Source organism: Anomaloglossus baeobatrachus, chromosome 7 (assembly GCF_048569485.1).
Source record: "Anomaloglossus baeobatrachus isolate aAnoBae1 chromosome 7, aAnoBae1.hap1, whole genome shotgun sequence".
Taxonomy (NCBI): Eukaryota; Metazoa; Chordata; class Amphibia; order Anura; family Aromobatidae; genus Anomaloglossus; species Anomaloglossus baeobatrachus.
In genome coordinates, this window is record NC_134359.1 from 43138229 (window position 1) to 43150235 (window position 12007).

General features: G+C 50.3%; 1 protein-coding gene across 1 annotated transcript in view; it reads right to left on the bottom strand.

Moving 5' to 3' along the window:
- The window catches only part of LY75 (lymphocyte antigen 75), a 153689-nt gene that overhangs the window by 36832 nt on the left and 104850 nt on the right, over positions 1-12007 (bottom strand). The window contains 3 exon segments of the mRNA XM_075317259.1: positions 931-1027; positions 4334-4396; positions 11971-12007. The exon segment at positions 11971-12007 is cut by the window's right edge and continues 154 nt beyond it. Of these exon segments, the coding sequence (XP_075173374.1) occupies positions 931-1027; positions 4334-4396; positions 11971-12007 (197 nt within the window).

Below are 12007 nucleotides of genomic sequence, written 5' to 3' on the forward strand. Positions count from 1 at the left end.
CTACTCTGAGAGCGGGATCCGGAGGGCAAATGAGGCATACAGGGGAGGGAATCTTTCCTCAGTGAGGAGTGTCCGTTCCCTGTGCTGAGCAGCCGCTGGGCGGAGCCGCACTGTCCCTCTGCATGACTGACATGCAGAGGCAGTGAAACCGAAAGTAGGCCGCAACTGAAGCCGGGGCCTAGATTTTTCCATGCGGCCAGCGTGCAGGCACCATCGGCGCGGTTCTCCAGTGAAAACTGGAGAACCGGCCGGAAATGTTACCACAGTCATATAACACACTCTCCCCAATATATAAAGTACAAGGGACCCCTGGAAAGACCACTTTCTGTGGTAAGAACGTCTCAGTACTTAGCTTGTGAGACGCAGGTGCCAGGTCCCTGGGGGATGAGCGCTCCGTCCGGCAGGATCCTGAAAGGGCTGCGGATGGAGACCGGTCTCCTGCAAAGCAGTGAGAACCGTGATGGCTCCCACTTCAAGCCAGAGCCTCAGGAGATGGTGAAGGAGCGCGGCATGTGAAGGCTCCAGCCTTGTAAAATCAACCTTAACAGCACCGCCGACACAGTGGGGTGTGAAGGGACATGCCGGGAGTCCAGATTGGACGCGCTTTTCTTCCAAATCTTTGAAATCAAAAATCAAAATTCAGAGGATGCATGAGTGTGTGTGACCTCCTGAACACAAAGCATTGAACTGGGTGGATTTGTCATCCGGGGGGTGTATATGCTCGGAGGGAGGAGCTACACTTTTAGTGTAGTGCTTTGTGTGTCCTCCGGAGGCAGACGCTATACACCCATGGTCTGGGTCTCCCATAAGGAACGATGAAGAAATTACATACTTAGATATTGGGGGGAAAAAAAACACACCAGATCATTTACACAGTCTACCACTTGTAAATTGGAAGATATCCCTAAAAATCTTGTCTGCATTAATTACCTGGAAAATGGCTGATACCAGAAATACTATTGCAGTCCCTGGTACCTGGGCCAAGCATTCGATGAAGAACAAACATAAAATGTGAAACAGGCAGTGACTGATTAAGATTCTTACAATTTCACGTACGATCTGAAATTTATAAATATACACATATATACACACATACATATAAATTAAAAATCATAAGGTTTTTATTTTTCTCCTAGGATTTGCCTTGCTGTCTGCTTGCAGCAGGTTTCCAATGCTAATGGAAGCAAAGCAGGCCAGAGCATCCCCAAGATCCCATCATCCGAGTCCCAGTCAGGATTCACCGTGGGCATCATCCCTGAGTTTCCGTTACGCTTCACTGTCGGCGTCATTCTCGAGTCCCCACCATGCTTCATTGTGGGTGTCATCCCAGAGTTGCCATCATGTTTCACTGTGGGCATCATCCCCATGTCCCTGTTATGCTTCACAGTGGACGCTATTCCTGAGACGCCACCACACTTCACTGTGAGTGTCATCCCCAAGCCCCCGCCATGCTTCACTGTGGGCGTCAGCCCCAAGTTCTTGTCACACTTCACTGTGGACAGCATCCCTGTGCTGCCACCATGCCTCACTGTGGGCGCCATTCCCGAGCCGCTACCACACTTCACTGTGAGCGTCATCCGCGAGCACCTGCCATGCTTCACTGTGGGCGTCATCCACAAGTTCTCATCACGCATCACTGAGCAGCATCCCCGAGTTTCTTTTGCAGACACTAGAGGATTTTGTGCCTGCTCAGGAATCTAGTGGCAGACGGTCACAGCATCCTCATCCTTGTCTGGGTAGTGTACCCCATGTTCCTTCAACTTTGAATTTGTTAACTCCACTTAAATCTGAATCTTTAGGAACATTTAACACCTTTATCATCAATTGGTTTCATTTTCTTGTTTGGGTAAAGCAATTATCTACTTTAACTTTATTGAATCACTTTCTTGACTTACGGAGCAAAATAATCGTGAACGAGTAGTTAAAAATGCTCATTTCACGATGTTGCCGTTTAAGGAAGGGTGAAAAATAGACCAAGTTTCATAAATGACTCATCGGAGTTTAAAAGGAAAAAAAAACATTGAATTTCATAGGTACAAGTGTGATCTGTGAAAAAACAGATAGCATTCGTTGTGAAAAACTGATGTGTGAATGAGCCCTAGGGCAGCATGAAAAAAAAAGAAAAAAAAAAATCATCGTTCTCGGCAGTAAATTGTGTGGTGTAAACAGGACTTGCGCTGCCGGGCATGGTTTCCATTCGTCTGCCTGTGTAAACAGAACAATGATTGGCAATTGCTGCCAGCCAGTCTATGGAAATAGCCCATTAGCTAGATTTCTAACATGCAATCAAACATCGCAGTGAACAAGCCCCTAGCCAGTCCAGGTATTTGATGTGATTTATCTGAAGTACACCTGATGCAGCTAGTGAAGCTTTTGATTAGTTGCATCATGTGTGACAACACCCGATTTAAAAAACCTGTGCTCTTATGGGGGATTTTATGCAGAGGGTTGAATAACTCAGAAAATTCGGTATCAATTCAAAGCTATGGCCCACAGTGCGGCAGCAGCAAGGTTGATGTTCGGCCCACCTATTGCTGGCCAATGCCATACGACTGTGAAACCAGATCTTGCAACAATTAGCTATTGCCTTAGGCAGATCAGATGCACCGTCCGGCTTTAGCATTTAGAATTTGGAGAAACCACTAATTGTGTTCAGCTATTAAAACTGTTCATGTTTTATTGGTTTACTAGCTGTAGTACCTAACTGTCTCTTTCCCCCGTCCGTCCCTTCCTCCCCCCCCCCCATCTGTCAATTTACTTGTCTCTATCTCATTCCCTGTATGTGTCTGACCGTCTGTCTCCTTGACCGTCTGTCTCCTTGACCGTCTGTCTCCTTGACCGTCTGTCTCCTTGACCGTCTGTCTCCTTGACCGTCTGTCTCCTTGACCGTCTGTCTCCTTGACCGTCTGTCTCCTTGACCGTCTGTCTCCTTGACCTTCTGTCTCCTTGACCTTCTGTCTCCTTGACCGTCTGTCTCCTTGACCGTCTGTCTCCTTGACCGTCTGTCTCTTTGACCGTCTGTCTCTTTGACCGTCTGTCTCTTTGACCGTCTGTCTCTTTGACCGTCTGTCTCTTTAGGTACCGTCACACTAAGCGACACTCCAGCGATCCCACCAGCGATCTGACCTGGCAGGGATCGCTGGAGCGTCGCTACATGGTCGCTGGCGAGCTGTCAAACAGGCAGATCTCCACAGCGATCAGAGATCAGCCACCAGCGACCCGTGTAACGACTCTTCGTAACCATGGTACACATCGGGTTACTAAGCAAAGCGCTTTGCTTATAGTTACCCGATGTGTACCTTGGCTACATGTGCAGGGAGCAGGGAGCCGGCTGCTAAAAGCTGCGGACGCTGGTAACCAAGCAGAGCGGCAGGGGGCAGCACGGTGGCTCAGTGGTTAGCACTGCAGTCTTGCAACGCTGGGGTCCTGGGTTCAAATCCCACCAATGACACCATCTGCAAGGAGTTTGTATGTTCTCCCCGTGTTTGCGTGCGTTTCCTCCGGGTTCTCCGGTTTCCTCCCACACTCCAAAGACATACTGATAGGGACTTCAGATTGTGAGCCCCAATGGGGACAGTAATGCCAATGTATGTAAAGCGCTGTGGAATTAATAGCGCTATATAAATGAATAAAATTAAATTATTATTACCAGTGTCCGCAGAAGCCGGCTCCCTGCACATTCAGATCATTGCTCTCTCGCTCTCAAACACAGCGATGTCTGCTTCACAGCGGGAGAGCAACGACCAAAAAATGGTCCAGGACATTCAGCAACCACCGGCGACCTCACAGCAGGGGCCAGGTCGTTGCTGAATGTGACACAGTGACATCGCAAGCAAGATCGTTGTTACATCACAAAAACCGTGACTCAGCAGCGATGTCGCTTAGCGAGACGTGGCCTTTTGACTGTCTGTCTCTCTTTCTCTGTCTCTTTCCCTGTCTGTCTCTGTCTCTATCCGTCTCCCCACCGACATCTTATTACCTCACACATAAGCTTCTTATACTAACAGTTTATTTTGGTGCTATAGCAATCACTCACAGCTGCTATTAATAACCTAATAGCTCACAGCTCCATTGACTTTAATGGAGGCAGATTTTTTTGGAGAGTAACTGTAAAGCGCGGGGTTAAATTTTCCCATCAAAACAGTCTACAACGCTCCCTGGGTCACATGAGAAGTCTCTGCAAAATTTTGTGATTGTAAATGCGACGGCGTGGATTCCTTTAGCAGAGACATAGACACACACACACACACACACACACACACACACACACACACACACAGCTTTATATATTAGATTGCAGACAGCAGGAAACAAAGGAACGGTGAATTTGTACTTACGGGCGGTAACTTCTGAAATCGACTGACTTTATCCACCAGTTTTGTGTTAACATTTGCCACTGAGAGAAAAAAAAAGAAAAACAATATATATATATATATATATATTTATTTATTTATTTATTTATAGGTGCTTTTTCAGGGCTGAGCTTTTTCCATGTTTTTTCCCCCACTAAATGGATAATGCCCTGTCATGTGATAGTGATAAAAAAAAAAAAAAAAAAAGAAAATGAAAAGAAGGGAATTTTGTTTACTTACCGTAAATTCCTTTTCTTCTAGCTCCATTGGGAGACCCAGACAATTGGGTGTATAGCTTCTGCCTCCGGAGGCCACACAAAGTATTACACTTAAAAGTGTAAAGCCCCTCCCCTTCTGCCTATACACCCCCCGTGCCTCACGGGCTCCTCAGTTTTGGTGCAAAAGCAGGAAGGAGGAAACTTATAAATTGGTCTAAAGTAAATTCAATCCGAAGGAAGTTCGGAAAACTGAAAACCATTCAACATGAACAACATGTGTACACAAAGAACAACAGCCCGAAGGGAACAGGGGTACGGGTGCTGGGTCTCCCAATTGGAGCTAGACGAAAAGGAATTTACGGTAAGTAAACAAAATTCCCTTCTTCTTTGTCGCTCCATTGGGAGACCCAGACAATTGGGACGTCCAAAAGCAGTCCCTGGGTGGGTAAAATAATACCTCGTAAGAGAGCCGTAAAACGGCCCCTTCCTACAGGTGGGCAACCGCCGCCTGAAGGACTCGCCTACCTAGGCTGGCATCTGCCGAGGCATAGGTATGCACCTGATAGTGTTTCGTGAAAGTGTGCAGGCTCGACCAGGTAGCCGCCTGACACACCTGCTGAGCCGTAGCCTGGTGCCGCAAAGCCCAGGACGCACCCACGGCTCTGGTAGAATGGGCCTTCAGCCCTGAGGGAACCGGAAGCCCAGAAGAACGGTAGGCTTCGAGAATTGGTTCCTTGATCCACCGAGCCAGGGTTGATTTGGAAGCCTGTGACCCTTTACGCTGGCCAGCGACAAGGACAAAGAGTGCATCCGAGCGGCGCAGGGGCGCCGTACGAGAAATGTAGAGTCTGAGTGCTCTCACCAGATCTAACAAGTGCAAATCCTTTTCACATTGGTGAACTGGATGTGGACAAAAAGAAGGTAAGGAGATATCCTGATTGAGATGAAAGGGGGATACCACCTTAGGGAGAAATTCCGGAACCGGACGCAGAACCACCTTGTCCTGGTGAAACACCAGGAAAGGAGCTTTGCATGACAGCGCTGCTAGCTCAGACACTCTCCGAAGTGATGTGACTGCTACTAAGAAGACCACTTTCTGCGAAAGACGTGAAAGAGAAATATCCTTCATTGGCTCGAAGGGTGGTTTCTGAAGAGCCATCAGCACCCTGTTCAGATCCCAGGGTTCTAACGGACGCTTGTAAGGAGGGACTATGTGACAAACCCCCTGCAGGAACGTGCGTACCTTTGGAAGTCTGGCTAGGCGCTTCTGAAAAAACACAGAGCGCTGAGACTTGTCCCTTAAGGGAGCCGAGCGACAAACCCTTTTCCAATCCGGATTGAAGGAAGGAAAGAAAAGTGGGCAAGGCAAATGGCCAGGGAGTAAAACCCTGATCAGAGCACCAGGATAAGAATATCCTCCACGTCCTGTGGTAGATCTTGGCTGGTTTCCTGGCCTGTCTCATAGTGGCAATGACCTCTTGATATAACTCTGAAGACGCTAGGATCCAGGACTCAATGGCCACACAATCAGGTTGAGGGCCGCAGAATTCAGATGGAAAAACGGCCCTTGAGACAGCAAGTCTGGTCGGTCTGGTAGTGCCCACGGTTGGCCCACCGTGAGATGCCACAGATCCGGGTACCACGACCTCCTCGGCCAGTCTGGAGCGACGAGGATGGCGCGGCGGCAGTCGGACCTGATCTTGCGTAACACTCTGGGCAACAGTGCCAGAGGAGGAAACACATAAGGCAGTTGAAACTGTGACCAATCCTGAACTAATGCGTCTGCCGCCAGAGCTCTGTGATCTTGAGACCGTGCCATGAATGCCGGGACCTTGTGGTTGTGCCGGGACGCCATTAGGTCGACGTCCGGCATCCCCCAGCGGCAACAGATCTCTTGAAACACGTCCGGGTGAAGGGACCATTCCCCTGCGTCCATGCCCTGGCGACTGAGAAAGTCTGCTTCCCAGTTTTCTACGCCCGGGATGTGAACTGCGGATATGGTGGATGCTGTGGCTTCCACCCACAGCAGAATCCGCCGGACTTCCTGGAAGGCTTGCCGACTGCGTGTTCCGCCTTGGTGGTTGATGTATGCCACCGCTGTGGAGTTGTCCGACTGAATTCGGATCTGCTTGCCTTCCAGCCACGGCTGGAACGCCTTTAGGGCAAGATACACTGCCCTTATCTCCAGAACATTGATCTGAAGGGAGGACTCTGGCTGAGTCCAGGTACCCTGGGCTCTGTGGTGGAGAAAGACCGCTCCCCACCCTGACAGACTCGCGTCCGTCGTGACCACCGCCCAGGATGGGGGTAGGAAGGATTTCCCCTTCGACAATGAAGTGGGAAGAAGCCACCACCGAAGGGAGGCTTTGGCTGCCTGAGAAAGGGAGACGTTCCTGTCGAGGGACGTCGACTTCCTGTCCCACTTGCGGAGAATGTCCCATTGAAGTGGACGCAGATGAAACTGCGCAAAAGGAACTGCCTCCATTGCTGCCACCATCTTCCCTAGGAAGTGCATGAGGCGCCTCAAGGGGTGTGACTGGCCTTGAAGGAGAGATTGCACCCCTGTCTGTAGTGAACGCTGTTTGTCCAGCGGAAGCTTCACTATCGCTGAGAGAGTATGAAACTCCATGCCGAGATATGTCAGTGATTGGGCCGGTGTCAGATTTGACTTTGGGAAATTGATGATCCACCCGAATCTCTGGAGAGTCTCCAGAGCAATGTCCAGGCTGTGTTGGCATGCCACTCGAGAGGGTGCCTTGACAAGCAGATCGTCTAAGTAAGGGATCACCGAGAGTCCCTGAGAGTGTAGGACTGCTACCACTGTTGCCATGACCTTGGTGAAGACCCGTGGTGCTGTCGCCAGGCCGAAAGGCAGTGCCACGAACTGAAGGTGTTCGTCCCCTATGGCGAAACGCAGGAAGCGCTGATGCTCTGGTGCAATCGGTACGTGGAGATAAGCATCTTTGATGTCGATTGATGCTAGGAAATCTCCTTGGGACATTGAGGCGATGACGGAGCGGAGCGATTCCATCCGGAACCGCCTGGTTTTTACGTGTTTGTTGAGCAGTTTTAGGTCCAGAACAGGACGGAAAGATCCGTCCTTTTTTGGCACCACAAACAAGTTGGAGTAAAAACCGTGACTCTGTTGCTGAAGAGGAACAGGGATCACCACTCCTTCTGCCTTCAGAGTGCACACCGCCTGAAGAAGAGCATCGGCTCGCTCGGGGGGCGGAGATGTTCTGAAGAATCGAGTCAGAGGACGAGAGCTGAACTCTATCCTGTAACCGTGAGACAGAATGTCTCTCACCCAACGGTCTTGTACCTGTGGCAGCCAGGCGTCGCAAAAGCGGGAGAGCCTGCCATCGACCGAGGATGCGGTGTGAAGAGGCCGAAAGTCATGAGGAGGCCGCTTTGGGAGCGGTTCCTCCGGCGGTCTTTTTAGGACGTGACTTAGACCGCCATGAATCGGAGTTCGTCTGACCCTTCTGTGGCCTGTTGGACGAGGAGAATTGAGACCTGCCCGCGGGCCGAAAGGACCGAAACCTCGATTGTACCTTCCGTTGTTGAGGTCTATTTGGTTTGGACTGGGGTAAGGATGAGTCCTTTCCCTTGGATTGTTTAATGATTTCATCCAATCGCTCACCAAACAGGCGGTCGCCAGAAAATGGCAAACCGGTTAAGAACTTTTTGGAGGCAGAGTCTGCCTTCCATTCACGTAGCCACATGGCCCTGCGGACTGCCACCGAATTGGCGGATGCTACCGCCGTACGGCTCGCAGAGTCCAGGACAGCATTAATGGCGTAGGACGCAAACGCCGACGCCTGAGAGGTTAAGGACACCACCTGCGGAGCAGAGGCACGTGTGACTGCATTAATCTGCGAGTGACAAGCTGAGATAGCTTGGAGTGCCCATACGGCTGCGAATGCCGGAGCAAAGGACGCGCCGATAGCCTCATAGATGGATTTCAACCAGAGCTCCATCTGTCTGTCAGTGGCATCTTTGAGTGAAGCCCCATCTTCCACTGCAACTATGGATCTAGCCGCCAGTCTGGAGACTGGAGGATCCACCTTGGGACACTGAGCCCAACCCTTGACAACGTCAGGGGGAAGGAATAACGTGTGTCCTTAAGGCGCTTAGAAAAGCGCTTATCTGGACAAGCTCGGTGTTTCTGGACTGCCTCTCTGAAGTCGGAGTGATCCAGAAACGTACTCATTGTACACTTGGGAAACCTAAAACGGAATTTCTCCTGCTGAGAAGCTGACTCCTCAATTGGAGGAGCTGGGGGAGAAAGATCCAACACCTGATTGATGGACGCTATAAGGTCATTCACTATGGCGTCTCCTTCTGGTGTATCTAGGTTGAGAGCGGATTCAGGATCAGAATCCTGATCTGCCACCTCCGCTTCATCCTCTAGAGAGTCCTCCTGCTGAGACCCTGAGCAGTGTGATGAAGTCGAGGGAAGCTCCCAGCGAGCCCGCTTAGGCGGTCTGGGACTGCGGGCCGTGTCAGAGACCTCACCTTGGGACCTATGAGTCACCCCAGGAGCACTTTGCTGCTCCAACCGAGGCGGGCCTGGGGTCAATGATTCAACAGTGCCCGGGGCCTGTGTCACCGGCCTGGACTGCAAGGCTTCTAGTATCTTAGCAGACCATTTATCCACAGTCTCAGAAAGTTTGTCAGCGAATACTGCAAACTCCGTCCCTGTCACCTGGACAGTGGTAGCAGGTGGTTCCACTTGGGCCACCAGTGGCAGAGGCTCCGGCTGAGTAAGTGCCACAGGGGCCGAGCATTGCACACAATGAGGGTAGGTGGAACCTGCCGGTAGTATAGCCGCACATGAGGTACAGGTTGCAAAGTAAGCCTGTGCTTTGGCACCCTTGCTTTTTGCGGACGACATGCTGTTGTCTCTTCTGAGTACAATCCGGGAGGGTATATAGCCAAAAACCAACAGTGCGACCGTACAGAGTAACTGTATAGCATATAAGCATATATATATATACACTTCGGCACCCAGGGGGGCCAGCACCTAGAAACAGGTGCGGCTTACCGACCGCCCAAAGCGGTTGTGTGACCACCAGATTCCCTGCCTGGGCCTCCCAGAGCCGTGTTGTCTCTCCTCTCCAGCTTCAGAAGTGCTGACAGGAATGGCTGCCGGCGTTCTGTGAGGAGGAGTGGGCCGTGGGCGTGCCCTAGAAAGTGCGGGAATCTGGTGCCCCACGGTGCTCAGTGAGGGGGGAGGAGGATACAAAGTATGCTCCAGCCCTCAGCGCTGACGTCCAGTGCAGCGTCCCTCCCTTCCCCTGACTGGCAGGCCCGGGGGCGGGAATATGCGGTACTAGGCCGCAGAAGCCGGGGACTAAAGTTATAAGCGCGGCCGGCAAACAAGCGCGGTCAGCGCGGTAGTCCCGGCGCACTAACACACCCAGCAGTGCTGCAGCGTGTATGACACAAGCGCTCCATGCGCTGTCCCCAAGGGGACACAGAGTACCTCACAGTAGCAGGGCCTTGTCCCTGACGATACCCAGCTCCTGTCCAGCAGATTCCCCAGGGGCTGTGGAGGGAGCACGGTCCCAGTGCCTGGAGACCGATTAGGATCCCACTTCACCCAGAGCCCTTAAGGGATGGGGAAGGAAAACGGCATGTGGCTCCTGCCTATGTACCCGCAATGGGTACCTCAATCTTAACAGCACCGCCGACCAGAGTGGGGTGAGAAGGGAGCATGCTGGGGGCCCTGTTATGGGCCCTCTTTTCTTCCATCCGATATAGTCAGCAGCTGCTGCTGACTAAATTGTGGAGCTATGCGTGCATGTGTGCCTCCTTCGCACAAAGCATAAAAACTGAGGAGCCCGTGATGCACGGGGGGGTGTATAGGCAGAAGGGGAGAGGCTTTACACTTTTAAGTGTAATACTTTGTGTGGCCTCCGGAGGCAGAAGCTATACACCCAATTGTCTGGGTCTCCCAATGGAGCGACAAAGAAAGCTTTGATAACCTTTCGACCTCCTTTGGAGCTGGATTCTGTAAGGCCTCTTTCACACGTCCGCGTTTCCGGTACATGTGACGTCTGTTTTCACACGTACCGGAGACATGGACACATGTAAACCCATTGAAATCAATGGGTGTCCGCACATGTCTGTGTTTTCGCATGCACGGCGACATGTCCGGTTTTCTCTGGCAGCACTGACGTCACACGGCCCGCAAACTGATGTGATCCACTTGACATCAGTCTGACACGTACCGGAGAAAACACGTGTCGTTGAAATAAAATAATTTTCTATACTCACCTGTCTCCAGCGCTGCTGTCTTCGGTGCTGTTGTCACTTGCTTCTGGGTCCACTCATTATGCTCATGCATATTCACTGCATCATGGACCCAAAAGCAGTAGCAGCGCCGGAGACAGCCGTGATGGAGACAGCAGAGCCAGGGACAGGCGAGTATAGCAGTTCCTGATCTCTGTGTGCTATGTGGATGTTACACGGGTAGCACATGCTGAACACACACACACACACACACACACACACACACACACCATGCAAAATGTGTGTTTTACATGCCCGTGTGAAAGAAGCCTAACACAAATTCTCGCTACATCTATGTGACTAATGAGCAAAAAACGAAAAATTGGGGTTTAAGGGATAACAATAAATGCTTTATTAAGTGGCAAATGCCATCCATATTCTGACACTCATAAAATGCGTATGAAAGCAGGGGTCAAAGAAGGTTATCCAGGTATTCAATCCAGGTATTCAATACATGATTAAAATTCTATCACATTATTGCTGCAAACGGATACAAATCCACATTAAATTACAGGAATAAAGTGTCATGTGCAATGCAAAAAAACACTACCACAATTGCAGGGGTTAAAATACTATTGCACGTTATCCCATATAAAGTGCCATGCATAACACAGTGGACCGAAAAGAGATTTGCAGCACATAAATAAAAAAATCAAATGAACATCGCATGTATACCGGTACCCAGCGTTGGATGGGGATTCACACCGAGCCTAGGGACGCACGTTTCGCGTGAAGCTTTATCAACCAGGCGAGGTAAGAGTGGCCACTGCAGATGCAGCTCAGACTGAACTTACAATCTTCAGGAGCGCACCGCCTCCGGCAAGCAGGAAGAGGAGGTGGAGGAGTGGTGCGCTCCTGAAGATACAACATGAGACAAGCCTTCGTTGCATGCATTTTTCTTTTTCAGACAGAAAAGTGCACGATTCAGAGCAGACGAAGGATTAAAGTCAATTGATCTGTGATTTATTTGAGACACTAGGACAGAAGAATGGGAGTCAGGAAAAAAAACAAAACAAACCAAAATTGTAAAAAAAAAACAAACAAACAAACCCAAAACACAGAAGACAATCAAATAATAAAGTTGTAGACAAGAATTTAGTTACCACATTTGTCCCTTGTTTTTTCAAATATTCCTGTATT